The sequence below is a fragment of the Piliocolobus tephrosceles genome, chromosome 13 (assembly GCF_002776525.5).
Source record: "Piliocolobus tephrosceles isolate RC106 chromosome 13, ASM277652v3, whole genome shotgun sequence".
Taxonomy (NCBI): Eukaryota; Metazoa; Chordata; class Mammalia; order Primates; family Cercopithecidae; genus Piliocolobus; species Piliocolobus tephrosceles.
Window position 1 is genome coordinate 107665359 of NC_045446.1, and position 19368 is coordinate 107684726.

A 19368-nucleotide genomic window follows, 5' to 3' on the forward strand; every position below is an offset into this window, starting at 1 on the left:
GTGTTACCCAGCACTCCAGTAGTGCTATTACCCAATACAAAAATTGGTCTGAATATCAGATTTCAAGCGAGTGAGGGAAACCCAAAAGAGGCTGGGAGAAGTCCTTATGGAGGCTAAAGCAACTCCATGTTGGATGCTAATCCACAGTTTTGGCCATGTTGGCTTTGGAGTCTCCCAGAAGGCCTCTGAGATTCCCAGCTTATCAAGTGCTCCTTGTGTAAGTGCAAGCACTTACTGTAAATCTGGCCCTTAGGTCAAATAACCTTGATGTTACCATACTTCAACTGTCCTACACATCTTTTCTGAATCACCCTTCGCCTATGGTCTGTTTGCCCTGGGCCTGGGAGTGAAGCGTGGAGACACAAACGTGGCTTCTGTTTATGTCCTTACAAAATGTTTTTTTCTGAGGAACTGGATGTGTCAGCCTGTAACCTGCAAAAGGGTCTGGCTGCTTGCTGCTTGTAGAAAGAATGGATAATAAAGGAAAATCTGCTAGCTGCCGTGCTAGCAGGGGAAGAGCAGCAAACAATTCCACTCTTCAATTCATGGGGGGAGCACAGGGGTTTTTTAAGAAAGGATCTGAAATGCAGAAAAGGCAAGGGTGAGGTTAGGAGGTGCCAGGTAGCATGACTTGTTCGGGTGGTCCTCTTTAATTGTGGTCTTAATTGGTGGAGGGGCTGGTGCAATCGTGGATCCTGCCAGGTTATAAATTAGTTACTCTTCAGTAGGGTATAGGTTCAATTCCCGAAGTAAGCTTTTGCTGGAGAGAGAATTCCGGAGGTGCCTGGTCCCCATCAGGATGCATCTCCTGAAGCATCTAAGGAAATATATGACCAGATAAGAGCATAGCGTGTGCTTAACAAGCATATGGGTAAATAACCGTGCATAAGGCACGGGAGTACAGTATGGGACAGGAAAGGGAGTGGATGTTCACAGCACATCCTGAGGCTGTATTTTAAGATGAGAGGTAACATACACACAGTTTATCTCAAAGTGATATCTTGAGGGCCGGGGAGGGGGGCGGGGAGAAAAAAGGAAAGAAGAAAAACTAAGTTTAAAACACGGTTTAAGGCCAGGCGCAGTGGCTCACGCCTGTAATCCCAGCACTTTGGGAGGCCACGAGGGTGGATCACCTGAGGTCAGGAGTTCGAGACCAGCCTGGCCAACATGGTGAAATCCCGTCTCTACTAAAAATACAAAAATTAGCCCAGGCGTGGTGGCGCATGCCTGTAATCCCAGCTACTCGGAAGGCTGAGGCAGGGAGAATCGCTTGAACCTGGGAGGCGAAGGTTGCAGTGAGCCGAAATCGCGCCACTGCATTCCACCTTGGGTAACAACAGAGCGAGACTGTCTAAAAAAAAAAAAAAAAAAAAAAAAAAAATCGCGGTTTGAGGCTCAGCTTGTTAAGCTGCTGGTTAAAAGCCTCTTTCTTGGGCCTCTCAGTTTCCTGGGACTTTGGGGGCAGGTCTGCATAAACTGCTTAGTCGTAGACCTCCCTCCAACAATTAGGTAGGTGACTACGTAGTACTCATTCATCAGTGTCCTCAGACCCCCACACGGAGGCCCTGGGGCAACGCCAAGACCCAAAACCCCGTCCTGGCGCCCTCAAGCGCCTGCAACTACCTCCTCCCCATTTGGAGCGGCCGCGGCCACATCTTCAACGCCAAGCCGTGGCACGCCCAGCAAAAGCGGGTCGGACGCCCTCACCCGACCTTCCGCACTCAGGGGCGAGGCTGTGCCTGGCCTCTTGCTCCCCAGCACTTGCACACGCACGCACGGACACACACACACACACGGCCAGCCGGGCTACCCGGACCACTTTGACCCGAAGGCACTGGAGGCCCAGGGGCAAGGGAAAGGAGGGGTGGCCGGAGCCCGCTTCCGCCCCGGGACAGTCTCGGGTTTGCCCCGGGCGGGCTCCCTATGGGACTTGGTTCCCCATCCGCGGCCTCGGGGGCGGGGCGTCTGTAGACAACGCCCCGCGGACGTCAGCCCGGCTGGGCGCGGGCGGAGCGGACGGCGCAGCTGTCAGTCCCAGCCCAAGGGTTGCTGGAGGCGCGCAGGCCGGCTCGGCTCCGGCCCCGGACGATGCGGCGTGCCCAGGATGCTCCCGCGCCTCGTAGTGCTGCTGGCGGCGTTCCTCAGTCGCCGCCTTGGCTCAGACGCTCATGGTAAGGCTCTGGGACGCGGCCCTTCCCTGCCCTGCCCTCTCCGCGCCCGCTCCGTTAAAGTTCTCCATCCAGTGGAGAGCCCTGGCTGGCTGGCCCTCTGGGGAGAGGGGTGCCGGGCCGGGCTCCCTTACTCTGGCAAACCTGGATCTCAGGCTTACCTGTTGTGTAAGTGGAAGAGGCTGAGGCTGACAGGAACTGACGGATTGGGAAGGATAGAGAAGTATGTACAAGGCCAAACCCCCACCCCGCAAACCTCATCTTCCACCCACTTCTCCATGAGCCTTAAGTTTAGATCTAGGTTTTTCGCTGTTTAGGTTCAAATGACGGGACTTCTTGTCCCCTTGGGGAATAATTTTGATCTTCTGACTTTCCCTTCTCTTAGTCTTTCAACTAACCGCTTTCTGTTCTCCTCCCATCTCACCTTCATCCCTCCCTGATCTCCCCGATCTGATCCCCCCAACTCACTCCCACTGCCACCTGCCTCCCTCTTCCCTTAGTTCAGGCTCCTAACCCAGGCAGTTCTCTGGCAAAGTTTCTGCAACTAAGAAAAGTAAACCCCAGAGAGAGAATGAAAGAGCCCGGAGTTGGAAGGATCAAGAGCAGAGACAGAGAGCGATGACCGAAACTGCTTCTTCATGACACCAAAATACAAAGTAAAACATGCAGTCAGCCATTCACGTGATCGAGAGCTGAGTCGGGGACGTGCAGCCCAAACACCACAAAGACTCCCTGCGTTTTTCACTTTCCGTCTAATGTTTCGAAATCAAGGCACTGACGGGAAGATCAAAGACGGTATAAGAAAGAAAGCAAGAGACAGATGACAGCATCCCCCAAAAAATAAATAAATAAAAAACAGGTGCATGATTAGAGAGATGTCGAGAAGTTAGAAAACTAGGCAGTGGAGCAGAGTCGCTGTCAAATGGAGAGAACTCAGAGGTCAAGGAGAAGGGGAATCAACCAGCCATTGGCCTTGCACATACTTCAGTCTGCTTGATCAGCAAGACTCTTAAAGTAGAAATGTTTGTTGCATTCTTACAAAGAAGACAATGGGTTCAGCACTGTTTCCCATGGTGAATGGTGTGTACTAGGGGTAAAGGGAGAGTGGAGCTAGGAATTGGTATTGAGTATCTCACCTGGGAGCTACGGGTGCCAGCACTTGTGGGGATGTCCTCAGTCATGTGTAGAGCCAGAGCTGACTTATTCCATCTGTCCTTGCCCAGCCAGGGATTGGGCATCTGGCTACAGGCAAAGCCCTTCTAGAAACTAAGGAATGAGGCAAGCACTTAGCTTGGGGAGCCCAGGAGACCTGTGAAGAGAAGCAGGCAGATGTCAGCAAGCGGGCTGTCTGTGTACTTAATGAGATGGCTTTGAGCTGGAGCCTGGGCCAAGTCAGGGTGGGGACCAGGTGTGGGGATGGGGCCAAGCCTAGGAATAGTGCTAGAGCAGAGACAGGGTTTGGGCAGAGCCAGGGACTAACACATCTGAGAGCTTATTGCCAACTTGTTCAGCCCTTGGCCCCTGCCTTCTTCCCTGGGAGGCATCAGACTCAACTTGGCTCTTCTCAGCCACCACTGCAGCTTCTGATCACAGACAGCACAGGACAGTGATTTAGGGAGACACACTAGCTCTAGAATCAGACATATCTGGATTCATGTGCCCACTCTGCCCCTTAGTGGCTCCACTGGCCTCAGGTGAGTCATAGCCTCTCTGAACCTGCCTTTCTTCTTTGATAAAATTGGGATCATCAATGCCTGCTGTGTAGGGCTACTGTGCTAATTAAATGGAACATATGTAAAGTACTTAGCCCAGCACTCAGCTCATAGTAAAGCACTCAAGAAATGGTAGCTGTTATATTCCTTGCCACCATCCCCAGCCTCCTCCTCATCCTTTGGGGGTGGGCCCTCCCAGCTGTGGTACTGACATTCTTCTCCCCAGGGACAGAGCTGCCCAGCCCGCCGTCTGTGTGGTTTGAAGCAGAATTTTTCCACCACATCCTCCACTGGACACCCATCCCAAATCAGTCTGAAAGTACCTGCTATGAAGTGGCGCTCCTGAGGTGAGGAAAGGGGAAGAGCGAAGGGGAGGGAGGAGTGAATCCCCGCCTAGTCCCCTACTCCCCTAGTGTGGGAAGATACCTGCCTTGTTAATGAAGTGAGTGCCTGAGGGCCCCTGACACAAAGCCAGCAGTTGACAAGTACTGATTGAGACTCCTGTGCTAAGCAATGTGCCCGGAGCTCTGGGTGAAAAGGCCAGAGCCTTTGCTCACTCCAGAGTAAGACAAGCCTTTGCACCAAGGCTTTTCTTTTTTTTTTTTTTTTGTTTTGTTTTGTTTTGTTTTGTTTTGTTTTGAGACAGCTTCACGTTCTGTCCCCCAGGCTGGAGTGCAGTGGTGCAATCTCAGCTCACTGCAGCCTCCGCCTCCTGGGTTCAAGCAATTCTCCCACTTCAGCCTCCCTAGTAGCTGGGATTACAGGAGCCTACCACCATGCCTGGCTAGTGTTTGCATTTTTAGTAGAGATGGGGTTTCACCATGTTGGCCAGGCTGGTCTCGAACTCCTGACCTCAGGGGATCCACCCACCTCAGCCTCCCAAAGTGCTAGGATTATAGATGTGAGCCACCACCTCCGGCCTTCAAGGCTTTTCTGTCTTACTGGAAAAGCAGGAGAAGCATCCACAGTATAGCCAGACAACAGGGGAACCCTAATAACTGCAAACACAATGAGAAGGGAGAGACTGGGCTGTGCTGTAGGAGCTAGCAAGGCTTTCTGGAAGAGCTGGGACTACTCATGTTCCTATTTAAAAATCTTCTAGACCACATGGAAATTGGTACAGGGTCCCAGGACCAAGGGAGACCCCTCACAATGAGCTGCCGTGGACTAGAGGATATAGCCTGAGGGCTGTCCCAGTTTCTCCCACTGTGGGAGCTCTCTTCCTGGCCTCTTGCATCTCCCTTAAAGGAGGTAGGATTGAGCACAGGCTCCTTTCCAGTGCCTAACCTGGTATCTCTTCAGGTATGGAGTAGAGTCCTGGAACTCCATCTCCAACTGTAGCCAGGCCCTGTCCTATGACCTTACCGCAGTGACCTTGGACCTGTACCGCAGCAATGGCTACAAGGCCAGAGTGCGTGCTGTGGACGGCAGCCGGCGCTCCAACTGGACCGTCACCAACACCCGCTTCTCTGTGGATGAAGGTGCTTTTCCTCCCTTGACTTAGAACATGTCTCTGAAGTCCCTTCCAGCCAGGAACTCTAGTCTAGAGCTTTTCTGTCTATTACCATCGCTTACCACGTCAGCCAGGCTCCCTGGCTGGAGAACTAGTTGCCCAAACAGGGCAGGACTTTGGAGAACATTAGATAAAATATAGCTCAAGTTGTTTAAAATTTAAAAGAGAACTGGAGTTGTTTATCTTACAGAAGAGAGGTCTTGGGGTGGATTGGGGCAGCTGAGTCATCAGGTCCAGGCCTGTGAACTTCTTTTTTGTGGGAGGGTTCAGGGAGAGGAAACGAACCCATGAACACTCAGCACAGGGCAGCAAGCAGTAGGCAGAATTCGAGTGAGGCCCCGCTTCTTTAGGGGTGAACACCCAGGGGTCATCCCTTTGAAATGGGAAGTGCTACTAAGGAGAAGTTACGGATCCCTTTCTGGAGAGGTAAGAGGAAAGGATAAGCCCCCAACTCAATGGGATTTTGCATCCCACCAGTTGGGATTAAGAAAGTTTTGTGTGCACGGAGACCTTGCTGTAGGATTCAGAGTTAGAGCCAACGGTCTGGGAGGTCATTGGCTGCTCACAGGGCACTGCTCAGCTGGTGCAGAAGCATTTCCCAGCAAGGGTGTTTCAAATACCTATTTCCAGGGCCCAGGCTCGGAAATCCAAGCTAACTGTGTCTTGAATGGGCCCAGGGCATCTTTTTTTTTTTTTTTTTTTTTTAATATTTGGTTCTTCTTTGTATTCTGATTTGAGCAAGGCAATTATAAAAAGACATTTTTGAGGAACTTGCCATATTTGTATATGAAATGGTTTTTAGGGCATATTATTAGGTGTTTGTTTGTTACAGGTGATAACAGCATGGTAGTTATATTTACAAAGGTGTGATACGTGAGAGATACATACTTAAGTAATTAAGAATTAACTAATACAGTGCTTGGGATTTTCTTTAAAATGCTAAAGTAAATTTCATGGGGGGATATTGATGACCCTCCCCCACCACCAATTACTTTAAAATTGGCCTAGTGTTTGCAATTACTAAAGCTGGGACTTTGGAAATCATTATATTCTCTTCTACTTTTGTGTCTATCCGAAATTTCTACATAAAGATGTAATCAATGCAATTTATCACATTAACTATTCAGAAAAGAAAACGACATTTAAAGAGAAACTCAGCAAAGTTAAAGTAGAAAGAAAATGTCCTAACCTGTAGAAAGGTATCTATCTACACACACCTACCATAAATATTATGCTTAACAGTAAAGTGTTGGGCTGGGCACGGTGGCTCACGCCTGTAATCCCAGCACTTTGGGAGGCTGAGGTGGGCAGATCACCTGTGGTCAGGAGTTCAAGACCAGTCTGGCTGACAAGGTGAAACCCCATCTCTACTAAAAATACAAAAATGAACGGGGCCTGGTGGCATGCACCTGTAGTCTCAGCTACTCAGGGAGGCTGAGGCAGGAGAATCACTTGAACCTGGGAGGCAGAGGCTGCAGTGAGCCAAGATCAAGCCATTGCTGTCCACCCTGGGCAACAGAGGGAGACTCTGTCTCAGAAAAACAAACAAATAAACAAAAACAAAACAGTAAAGTGTTGAAAACATTTTATAAAAAAAGTTTTTGTTTTATTTTTAATTGACAAGTAATAATTCTGCATGTTTATGAGGTACAGTGTTATGTATACATAATACATGTATACCTTGTGGAATGATCAAATCAAGGTAATTAGAATATCTATCACCTCAAATAGTTCACATTTCTTTGTACCAGAAACGTTTAAAATATTATCTTTTAGCTATTTTGAAATATACAGTCCATTATTACTACTGCATTCACCTTGCCATGCAATAGGCACCAGAACTTATTCCTCCTGTCTCACTGTAACTTGCTACCCATCTCCTTGTTCCCTATTCACTTCCCCCACCTGCCTCCTTCCAGCCTCTGGTAACCCCTTCTACTCTCTACTTCTATGAATCGAATTCTAAAATAGTTCTACTTAGATTCTATACCTAAGTGAGATCTTATGGTATTTATCTCTTTGCACCTGGCTTATTTCGCTAACAATGTCCTCTAGGTCCATCTGTGTTGTCCCAAATGACAGTTTCCTTTTTTTTTTCAATTTGAGACAAAGTCTTGCTCTGTCACCCAGGCTGGAGTGAAATGGCTTGATCTCATCTCACTTCAACCTCCACCTTCTGAGTTCAAGAGATTCTCCTGCCTCAGCCTGCTGACTGGCTGGGATTACAGGCACGTGCCACCACGCCTGGTTAACTTTTATATATTTAGTAGAGATGGGGTTTCACCATGTTGGCCAGGCTGGTCTCGGACTGCTGACCTCAAATGATCCACCCGCCTCAGCCTCCCAAAGTGCTAGGATTACAGGCGTGAGCCACTGGGCCAGGCCTCAGTTTCCCATTTTTCAAGGCTGAACAGGATTCTGTTGTATACACATACCACATTTTAAAAACCCATTCATCTGTTGGTGGGCATTTCCACATCTTGGCTGCCGTGAATAATGCTGCAGTGAACGGGGGATACAGGTATCTCTTCAAACACTGATTTCGGTATCTTTAGTAACTGCAAACACTAGGCCAATTTTAAAGTAATTGGTGGTGGGGAGGGTCATCAATATCCCCCCATGAAATTTACTTTAGCATTTTAAAGAAAATCCCAAGCACTCTATTACTTAATTCTTAATTAAGTAATACATACCCAGTAGTGAGAATTGCTGCATCACATGGTAGTTCTATTTTTAGATTTTTGAGGAATATCCATACTGTTTTCCACAATGGCTGAGAAATTCACCACCAGCAACGTGCAAGGGTTTCCCTTTTCACCACATCCTTGCCAACACTTGTTACTTCCATCTTTTGGATAACAGCCAATCTGACAGGTGTGAAGTGGTATCTCATTGTGGTTTTAATTTGCATTTCTCTGATGATTAGAGATGTTGGCCATTTTTTCATGTGTCTGTTGGTCATTTGTATGTCTTCTTTTAAATGTCTATTCAAGTCCTTTGCCCATTTTAAAAACAGGTTTATTTGTTTTCTTGTTGTTGAGTATTCTGAGTTCCTTGTATATTTTGGATATTAACCCCTTATTCAATGTACATTTGTAAATATTTTCCACCCATTCATAGATTGTCTCTTCACTCTAGTAATTGTTTCTTTTGCTGTGCAGAAGCTCTTTAGTGTAATGCAATCCCATTTGTCTGTTTTTGCTTTTGTTGCCTGTACTTTAGGGATCGTATCCAAGAAATCTTTGCCCAGACCAACGTCTTAGAACTTTGCCCCAGGTTTTCTTCTAGTGGTTTTTATAGTTTCAGGTGTTACATTTGTCTTTAATCCATTTTGAGTTGATTCTTATGTAAGGGGTGAGACAAAGATCTATTTTCGTTGTTCTGTTTGTGAATATACAGTTTTCCCAACACCATTTATTGAAGAGACTGTTCTTTTCCCATTGTGTGTTCTTGGCCCCTTTGTTGAAAATCAATTGTGGATTTATCTCTGGGCTCTCCATCATATTCCATTGGTTGATGCATCTGATTTTAGGGTATATGTATTTTTAATGTGCTCCCCAAGATGCCCTTATATTCTGCTGCATTGACAAACCTGTGGCCTAGGTTTTAATTAAGCTTAATTCTGGAGGCAAAGTCTGGGGGGACACCCAAGCCCTCCTCAGCCCTCAGGTCTCACGGTTTTGCCCCCCCCCCCCCCACTCCACCCCATTTAGTGACTCTGACAGTTGGCAGTGTGAAGCTAGAGATCCACAATGGCTTCATCCTCGGGAAGATTCAGCCCCCCAGGCCCAAGATGGCCCCTGCAAATGACACATATGAAAGCATCTTCAGTCACTTCCGAGAGTATGAGATTGCCGTTCGCAAGGTGCCGGGAAACTTTACGGTATGGAGTTCCCCAAGGCCCCAGAATCAGAGCTCCCTTGGCTTCCCTGTCCCCTGGGCTGGAAGCACCCTTGCGTGCCCTTGGGAACTTTGCTTGTGGACTAAAGGGACGGTCTGGGATGGTAGGTGAGCAGAGGAGGGAGCAGAACCCACCTCAGCCCTCAGAGCTATGCTCTTGTGAGATGCTCCTCAAAGGCATTGCCTACTAGGTCAATTGGGCACCCCAGAGCCTTTCTAGATGAAGCAATATGGCTCTGAGAGGCTCTGTAAGCTAACAGAGGGCACCCCTGGTATGGGAGAGCTGGCATCTGCAAAATCCACCCTCTTTCCTCTCCACCACAGTTGATTTCAGCGCCTTCTGGGAAGATCTTCAGCATCTATCAAACGCTGCTTTTTCTTTTAAAATACAAAATAAAATTGTGGTCATTACAGAGATCATGTGCTGCCTTGGTAATTGTGGGGGTTGTTACACAAAGGATACTGAAGGGGTTTGGCTGAAATCACCTCTAAAGGCCCGCCAGCTCTCAGTGTCTGTGTGCCGTGAAATAAAATGATTTTGTTAATTGCTATCATTTTTGTTCCAGTTCACACACAAGAAAGTAAAACATGAAAACTTCAGCCTCCTAACCTCTGGAGAAGTGGGAGAGTTCTGTGTCCAGGTGAAACCATCTGTCACCTCCCGAACTAACAAGGGGATGTGGTCTAAAGAGGAGTGCGTCTCCCTCACCAGGCAGTGTGAGTCAGCCGGGCTGCTCTCAGCATGGGGAGGGAGACTGGGAGGGCCTGGTGCAATCCAAAATGCGTGCACCCAGGAAGCTGGTGCCAGCCACTGTGTCAGGTGCTGCTTCATGTAACTCTGCATCCTTAACAGGAAAGAGGTCCTACTGTCCTCGTTTTAGAGATGAGGGAACTGAGGCTCAGTATTAGCAACTTCCTAGGGTTGCACAGCTAGGACTTGGTGGCAGAACCAGGTCTCTTGTGATCTAGGGTCCTCCCACTGGAGCACAGCGATGTTTCCCAACAACATCCCCCTCCCCCAGGCCATCTTCAGTCAGCTGTGCTAGTTCCTGTTGTTAAGGTCTTCTGCTGTTCTTCCTCAGAGCCAGGGATACAAAAGGGCTTCTCCTTATTTCCCCTACTCTGCTCCGCTTCTCACCAGAGCTGCTAATGTCAGCAAATACTGCTCCAGGCTGTCAGTCAGGTGCCGGGGCTGTAGGGGGAGGGAGAGAATAGAGGACGTGGAGGCCGTGGTCCTGCCTAGGAGGATCTCGCGTCCCGGCTGGGGAGATACAGTGTGCACAGAGGAGACTGTAACAAGCAACTCTTTCTGGACAGCAGATGAGATGTCCAGCACCCAGTGAATCAGGCCAACAGTAAGTGCTCTGGGAGGGCCCAGTCCAGTGTGGGCAGGGTCTGGCAAAGACGAAAGTGACTCCTGCTAGATCTGCAACAAATTTCAGTTTATGAAGGACGCTCAACAGCTCAGTGTCATTTAAGTCTCAATGCAGAGTAAGGCACTAAGTGGGTATCAGGCAGCCTTAAGAGTTTTTCATACATTCTTTCACTGATACATGAAATAGTTCTGTTCAAATCACAGCTTTACTACTTTTGAGGTATATGACTTCGGGCAAATTACTTAACTTCTATGTGCTTCAGGATCCTAATCTGTAAAAATGGTGCTGATGATAGTATTTACCTCCTATAAGTATAAAAGTTAAAAGAATCTCATGGTATTGGTACATGGTCAGTGCTGTGTACTTCACAACCACCTTATGAGGTTGGTGGCTCCGAGAGAGTAAGTAATTTGTCCACAATTGCACAGCTAGTAAGTGGTGAAGCTGGGACTTGAACCCGGATCTAGCAGCCCCCAGAGCCTCGACTCTTACTTGCTGTACCATCCTGCCTCGCTGTTCTGTTTGCTGTGATGAGAGTCGTGTGCAGAGAGCTGGAAGCAGTCAGCGCATCTCCTAAGGGAATCCTTCAGGGCATGGTTTGGAAGACCAGGTGGGGATTCGCAGAAACCTAGACTCATCTGGAGCTGTGGCCTGTAGGTTGCCTTGGGCCACTGAATGGTTCCTGACAGTGGCCAATGGATTTCATGGGACCAGAGTCCTGTGACCAGAATCACCATGCTCCATGGGGCCAGGCCACAAACACATCTCTCTTGGCCTGCAGATTTCACCGTGACCAACTTCATCATCTTCTTTGCCTTTGTCCTGCTACTCTCCGGAGCCCTGGCCTACTGCCTGGCCCTCCAGCTGTATGTGCGGCGCCGAAAGAAGCTGCCCACGGTCCTGGTGAGTCTCGCAAGGAGGTCACTGCCCCATCCTTCCCAGCCACACCAGAGCTTCCAGGAGGGCAGGGAGCTCTTTTCCTCCCAGACAGTCCATTGCCTCAGCTCGCCTCTGCTCTCAGCCCTGATGTAATTGGGAGATACCTTCATCAGGCACTGTGGGGACAGAGGGAGGAAGTGAGCATGAAGCCGAGTACCAAGAATGTTGCCGTCCAGTAGCTCAGATAAGACACATGGAATCACAAACCTCAATGACCACAAGCCATTTTGGTATGATCTACTAGTAGCTGGCCATGGACTAGCCCCTGTGCATTGCATCTCTGATAATGAGGCACAGTTTTAACCCCTTTTCACAAGTGAGGAAACTGAGGCACAGAGAGATTGTTACACACACAGGGCCACACAACCAGGAAGCGTCGGGGATGGAGCCCACTTTCCCACAGCTGGTGGCCATGGGTATTCCACAACAGAGAAAGAAGGAAAGGCCAGAAGTGCTGGTCCTTGGGTTGCTGTCAGAGTGGGCCAGAGGAGAGAGGACGCTGGGGGGCGGTGGGGATGCTGGGCCAGTGGAGAGGGGATGCGGGCTGGGGCAGGGAGGGGCTCATGGAGGAGGCCAAGGCCTCCTCCCCTCCCAGAGTGTGTCATCTTGCTACATTGTACTGACAAATGATACATTTCCGGCAAGCCAGCCTCCAAAACTCAGCTTGCAAAGATTGGGCAGCATTTTCCAAACCTCGGCCTGTTTCTGGCCTGGAGTTCAGGCCACATTGAAGGTTGCCCACCATAGCCCCCATAGCTGGCACTACTGCATGATGGCCAAGGGATCAGCTGGGAAGGACCCAGCTCCGTCTGCAAGGCAGGGGCCCCACAACTGGAAGGGGAATCTCCAGAGGGATCCTGGGATCTCTAGGGAAAACAAGAAGAGAGACAAGTGCAGTGGCGCAATCTCGGCTCACTTGCAGCCTCCACCTCCCAGGTTCCAGTGATTCTCCTGCCTTAGTCTCCTGAGTAGCTGGGATTACAGGTGTCCACCAGCATGCCTAGCTAATTTTTATGTTTTTAGTAGACACGGGGTTTTCCCATGTTGACCATGCTGGTCTCGAACCCCTGATCTCTGGTGATACGCCCACCTCAGCCTCCCAAAGTGCTAGGATTACAGGCATGAGCCACCGCACCCTGCCCCTTCTGTACTTTTGGATCACAGAACTGACTTGTCCTTGAGGGTTTTTTCTCTTCAGGATAAATATAACACAGTTCCCTTCATGTGATGATCGTAGTCATCACCACATGAATAAATTCTAATGCACAGAGCATTGGCACATTCATTAGTTTGTTCTCGTTCATTAGCTTGTTTGACGTGATCTTTCAACAGTTCATCAAGGTAAGTATTATTGGACAAGAAAGGAATTTCAAATCAGGACAGTTGAGGATGAATTCCAGATGTGTTCTTTACTGTTTGTGCAAGTCATTTAACTTCTCTGAGCTTCAGTTTTCTCCTCTAGGAAATAGAGGTAATAGTATTTCTCTTACAGAATTATTGGAGGGTAAAGTTTAATTCAACATATATTTATTGAGCACCTTCTATGTACCACACTTTGTTCTAAGCACTGTAGACACATTAACTACAACATAAGGAGGCAGGTTCTGTCATTATTTCCATGTTACAGATGAGGAGCTAAAGCACAGAGAGGGGAAGTAATTTGATCAGGGTAACAAAGCTGATAAGAGTCAGAGCTGGGATTTGAACCCATGAAGTCTGGCTCTAGAGGACACATCCTAAATCACCAAACAATGTGATAGGAATAGGGACTCAACCAATCAGAGCTGCATTTGAATCATCATGTACCAAGGAAATGAGGGCAGATGTGCAACCTTGACTCAAGGTTGTGCAACCTTGAGTCAACCATCGGCAGACCTTAGGAGGGCCTACTGTGTGCCAGCTCAGTCTAGACTCTGGAGACAGGGTAGTAAACAACACTAGATAGTTCCTGCCCTCAAGGAGTTTGCGTTCTTTTGGGAATGTGGAGTGAGTGAGTGTGTGTATGGTGAGAGACAGAAAACAAACAAGTAAAATAATTCTAGGAACAAAGTGCTAGGAAGAAGTAACAGGGTTAATGTGGAGAGAGTAGCAGGAGTACTGGTTTAGTCAAGGTATTCAGGAAGGCTTTGCTGAAGAAGTGACATCTGAACTGAGACCTAAACCATGAACAGGACACGGCCATATAAAGTGCTGAGATCATTTCAAGCACGAGGGAGAGCATGTGCAAAGGCCCTGAGGCAGTCTGGTGCTTGATGTGTTCTGGGACAGAAAGAACACCAGTGTGGCTAGGGCAGAGGGGTTATGTGACTTCCTTAAAAACCTTGGCAATTAACGGAGAGCAGCCTCTTCTCTGCGAGTTCCACACCTGTGCCACTGCCCCACACTGCAGCCACCGTGTTCGTGTGAGTCATGACTCAGGGAATAGAGAAATTAATTTGGTGTCTCACATCCAGAATTTTAGAAAATGAAATGGGCAGGAGGGCGTAGACTAGGATACAATAGAATAAGAACTGCAGAAATATTGTGGCACAGCTCATAATGATGAGTATTATTTTGTGAAACTGGTTTCAATTATTTACATACAGGTATATATGCAAGTCATTATGCAACTTATTTCTGATTTTGAGTCATCGTCAAAAAAGTTTGAAACACGCTTCTAGATGGGTCTAGCCTGCTTTCAGGTTTGAAAAGCACTGTGGATGGAGCCACCTGATAGTTTTCACCATGCTCAGCAGACCCTGGTTCTGCCTGTTACTCCATCTGGGCGGAAGAATACAAACTTCTTATGTATTTGGACTGAGCCAAACTGGGAATAGCATTAGGAGGAAAGCTGGATTTGAAAACAAAACAGAACACATTGCAGTGTAATTAAGACTGCAGTCCCCTCCGTTGAGCTCTCCTCCTGGGCCTGGCCTTCCCCGGCAGCACTGGGATGGGTGCTGGAAGGTGACTCCCACCTCTCTCACTCTGTCCTCTCTTCCCCAGCTCTTCAAGAAGCCCAGCGCCTTCATCTTCATCAGCCAGCGTCCCTCCCCAGAAATCCAAGACACCATCCACCCGCTTGATGAGGAGGCCTTCCTGAAGGTATCACCAGAGCTGAGGAACTCGGACCTGCATGGCAGCACGGACAGTGGCTTTGGCAGTACCAAGCCATCCCTGCAGACTGAGGAGCCCCAGTTCCTCCTCCCTGACCCTCACCCCCAGGCTGACAGAACGCTGGGAAACGGAGAGCCCCCTGAGCTGGGCGACAGCTGCAGTAGTGGTAGCAGCAATAGCACGGACAGCGGGATCTGCCTGCAGGAGCCCAGCCTGAGCCCCAGCACTGGGCCCACCTGGGAGCAGCAGGTGGGGAGCGACAGCAAGGGCCAGGATGACAGTGGCATTGGCCTAGTTCAAAGCTCTGAGGGCCAGGCTGGGGACACACAGGGTGGCTCAGCCTTGGGCCACGACAGTCCGCCAGAGCCTGAGGTGCCTGCGGAGCAAGACCCAACTGCTGTGGTATTCCGGGGCTACCTGAGGCAGACCAGATGCGCTGAGGAGAAGGCAACCAAGACAGGCTGCCTGGAGGAAGAATTGCCCCTGACAGGTGGCCTTGGGCCCAAATTCAGGGAGTGCCTGGATGACGAGGCAGGCTTGCATCCACCAGCCCTGGCCAAGGGCTATTTGAAACAGGATCCCCTAGAAATGACTCTGGCTTCCTCGGGGGCCCCAACTGAACAGTGGAACCAGCCCACTGAGGAATGGTCACTCCTGGCCTTGAGCAGCTGCAGTGACCTGGGAACATCTGACTGGAGCTTTGCCCATGACCTTGCCCCTCTAGGCTGTGTGGCAGCTCCAGGTGGTCTCCTGGGCAGCTTTAACTCAGACCTGGTCACCCTGCCCCTCATCTCTAGCCTGCACTCAAGTGAGTGACTCGAGTTGAGAGGCTGCTTTTGATTTTAACCATGCCTGCTTCTCTGCCTGGGCCAGCAGGAGGGGCAACCAAGGCTGAAGTAAGGCACAAGGCAGTCTGGGCACTTTTCTGCAAGTTCACTGGGGACGGCCCCTGTCAGGCCCTGCAGGGCTGGTCAGGATGCCTGGGGCAGGAGGAGTTCAACTCACTGAGCAAGTGCAGAGTGTGGGGGGCACCGACCTGTTCCGTTGACTGAGGCCCTGCAGACTCTGGCAGAGCTGAGAAAGGCAGGGACCTTCTCCCTCCTTGGAACTCTTTCCTGTATCATAAAGGATTACTTGCTAAGGGGAACCATGGGGCTTTCTGGAGTTGTGGTGAGGCCGCCAGGTTGAAGTCAGCTCAGAGCCAGACCTCCCAGCTTAGGCCACCCAAGCATCAGGGCCTCCAGCAGGAAGAAGGGCTATGGGAATGGAAGCTTCAGGGCCTTGCTGCTGGCTTGGTTTTTAGGGGAAAAAGGAGGATATGGAGGCCGAGTTTGATCTCTGGGATGGTCACATGGAAGGAAGCCTATCACTGGAAGATCTTAAGGTATATATTTTCTGGACACTCAAACGCATCATAATGATTCACTGGGGAGAGACAAAGGGAGCTGAGACCCCGGATGGGGCTTCCAGCTCAGAACCCATCCCTCTAGGGGTACCTGTGGAGCCCATCTGCAAATATCTCCCTCTCTCCAGCAAACGGAGTGGCACCCCCTGGGACACTGGCTGTGGCCAAGCCACTCACATCCCCACCCTGCTGCCCCACCGTCTTGCTGACAAGTTCCAGAGAAGCCGTGGTTTTTGGTATTGGTCATAACTCAGCCCTTTGGGCAGCCTCTGGGCTTGGGCACCAGCTCATGCCAGCCCCAGAGAGTCAGGGTTGGAGGCGTGTGCTTGTGTTTGCTGCTTATGTCCAGCTACAGACCCAGAGGATAAGCCACTGGGCATTGGGCTGGGGTCCCTGCCTTCTTGGTGTTCAGCTGTGTGACTTTGGACTAGCCACTTGTCAGAGGGCCTCAATTTCCCCTTCTGCGAAATAAGGACTCCACCTTTAGGGGGTCCTCCATGTTTGCTGGGTATTAGCCAAGCTGGCCCTGGGAGAAGGTAGACACTGTCCATGGACTACCAAGCTGGCTTGTTTCTCATGCCAGGGGCTAACAGATCCAGCGGGAGTCCATGGTGTCATGCCAAGACAGTATCAGACACGGCCCCAGAAGGGGGCATTATGGGCCCTGCCTCCCCATAAGCCATTTGGAATCTGTCTTCAAACAAAGGCAGTTCAGTCCACAGGCATGGAAGCTGTGAGGGGACAGGCCTGTGCGTGCCATCCAGAGTCATCTCTGAGCCCTGCCTTTCTCTGGAGCATTCTGAAAACACATTCTGGCCCAGGGAATCCAGCCATGACCCCTACCCCTCTGCCAGAGTGCTCTTAGGTGCCAGTCCGGCAACTGAACTCCCTCTGGAGACAGGCTCGAGGGAGGATTCCTATGGGTTCCCTTGAAAGCTTTATTTATTTATTTTGTTCCTTTATTTATTGGAGAGGCAGCATTGCACAGTGAAAGAATTCTAGATATCTCAGGAGCCCTGAAGTTCTAGCTCTGACTCTGCGACTCTGCTGTTCCCAGGGGTGTGACCTTGGGGAAGTCACTTATCCTCTTGCAGCCTCAGTTTCCTCATCTGCAAAATAATGACTGACTTGTCTAATCCATAGGGATGTGAGGTTCTGCTAAGGAAATGGGTATGAATGTGCCTTGAACACAAAACTCTGTCAATGAATGATACATGGTTTTTATTCCAATAAATTGTCAAGACCGCAGGAATTGTGTGAAACCAGTCAGATTGCTGATGGCACAGTGGCTCATGGAGGACTCGGTTGTTGATAATGAGGAGGGTAATAATGGGTGGGATGTGTGATGTCACTTTAAGGAAACAGGGCTGAGGACTCAGGCTCAAATCCGACAGACCCAGGGAGTCCTCGTGCTACCTGTATTGTGACCTTGGGTGCATTACTTATCCTCTCCAGGTTTTCATTTCCCCACTCGTCATGTGGAGTTGACAACTCCCCATGGGGATGTTGTGAGGTTTAAATGAAATTGCACATAAAAAGTTTAACATGGTGCCAGGCATGTGGTGGTCCCCATGTGCACATAGCTGTCATTGGCTGTTAAGGCTGTAAAGAGAAATGGACAGCTTTTCTTGGAAGCAGGTGAAAATGAAAGCGATAAGGAGTATGCAGCGGGGCTCTTTCAGAAGACAGAAAAGGAAACGGTGGAAAGCACAATGCAACGTTTTGGATATGAGTTCTGACAGTGTGGAGAGAAGAACCTGGAAATCCCTCCTTTCCAGGAAGACAGCAAACCGGACCTCCCCGGAGCTCTGTCTTCGGAGCCCTGTCCCTGGCTCCCGTCACCCAGGAGGTGTGTCGCAGCGGTGGTTCTCCTAAGTGTGGAAGTCATCTGCACTCTATTCTAGAAGCAGCCTGCTCCCTCCATGAAAAACCACGTGGGTTTGAATTTCTCCCTATGCTCAGCCCAGTGGGTAGAACAAACACAGGCCTGCGGCCTGAGCTTCCTGGTGTGCTCTTTTCTTTTCTCCTTTTCTTTTCTTTTCTCTTTTCTTTTCTTTTCTCTTCTCTTATCTTTCTTTTCTTTTCTTTTCTCTTTTCTCCTCTTCTCTTCTCTGCTCTTCTCTTCTCTTTTCTTCTTTCTTTTCTTTTCAATGGAGTCTCGCTCTGTCGCCGAGGCTGGAGTGCAGTGGTGGCTCTCGGCTCACTACAAGCTCCGCCTCCTGGGTTCACCCCATTCTTCTGCCTCAGCCTCCCGAGTAGCTGGGACTACAGGCACTCACCACTATGCCTGGCTAATTTTTTTTTTTGTATTTTTAGTAGAGACGGGGTTTCACCACGTTAGCCCAGATGGTCTTAATCTCCTGACCTCTTGATCCGCCCACCTCGGCCTCCCAAAGTGCTAGGATTACAGGCATGAGCCACCGCGCCCAGCCCCTGGGTATGCTTTTCTCTTTGTCCTACCTGGATCCCCTAGAAGGTAACTGGGGACACCTCACCTCTTTTGCCCTGTGTCATCTCCAATCTTGCCTTAACCCATTCATTCTGAGAAAGTAACTAGTTCTGAGGAAGTGCTGATCCTATCATCTTCAGAGAACTTGACTAATACCACACGATTTCAGACCTGCTCAGGCTTTTGCCCTAGAGCCCTCCTTGTCAAGACTGGAAAGGAAAGTAGTGTTGGTCACTTTCTCCTGGAAATGAGGTGTTAGCGATGGCTTCTTCCCCATGGAAAAGGCCCCTGAGGTGTAAATATAAAGATTCAGAGAGTAAAAGGAATTACATTCAAGGAACTGCGGCCAGTTTGGTTGGATACGACAGATCAAGGAGCAGCTTGCAGGAGAGAAGGAAGTCAGAAGATGCAGCCCGTGGTGTGGACCCTGCCTGCTCCGTTTCTGTGGAATGAGTAGGAGTTTGCGCTGGTTCACCTCTGCTTTGAGGCTGCTCTGTAACCACTCACACTAGGCCCTTGGGAGAAACTGAGTGAGTCCTTCCAAGCAGCTGGGGCTGATGAGACATTTGCAGGTTTCCTGGGACTTCGGATTACAGTCGCCAACAGAAGGCCCTGGCTATTCTTCAACTGAGCAATCTCCTTCAAGGGCTTTTCCAAGCTGAGGAATGCGTGATGCTGTCTTTCTGTGAGCTAATGGAACTTCCTCTTAGTAAGGAGAGGGGGGTAAATGGGCCACCACTGACTGAAGAGGAAATTCAACCGAACTGTGTTTTCCCAACTTTGTAAATCGCCATAGTCAGGGTGTGTCTT

The 19368-nt window shown here is 49.5% G+C and overlaps 1 protein-coding gene across 1 annotated transcript; it reads left to right on the forward strand.

Moving 5' to 3' along the window:
- The first annotated feature begins 1989 nt into the window (after window positions 1–1989).
- On the forward strand, window positions 1990–17357 carry IL10RA (interleukin 10 receptor subunit alpha). The gene is made up of 7 exons (XM_023208333.2): window positions 1990–2171; window positions 4107–4227; window positions 5183–5361; window positions 9107–9276; window positions 9860–10010; window positions 11451–11572; window positions 14594–17357. The coding sequence occupies exons 1-7, from the start codon at window positions 2105–2107 to the stop codon at window positions 15518–15520; spliced, it is 1737 nt and encodes a 578-aa protein (XP_023064101.1). The 5' UTR covers window positions 1990–2104; the 3' UTR covers window positions 15521–17357.
- The last annotated feature ends 2011 nt before the right edge of the window (window positions 17358–19368 follow it).

What these genes read in the sequence shown, in the direction of transcription:
- IL10RA (XM_023208333.2), top strand. Translation starts at nt 2,105, where the DNA reads ATGCTCCCGCGCCTCGTAGTGCTGCTGGCGGCGTTCCTCAGTCGCCGC. An exon ending in TATGAAGTGGCGCTCCTGAG is followed by an intron (nt 4,228 to 5,182) that starts GTGAGGAAAGGG and finishes GTATCTCTTCAG; the next exon opens with GTATGGAGTAGAGTCCTGGA. An exon ending in AGGTGCCGGGAAACTTTACG is followed by an intron (nt 9,277 to 9,859) that starts GTATGGAGTTCC and finishes TTTTTGTTCCAG; the next exon opens with TTCACACACAAGAAAGTAAA.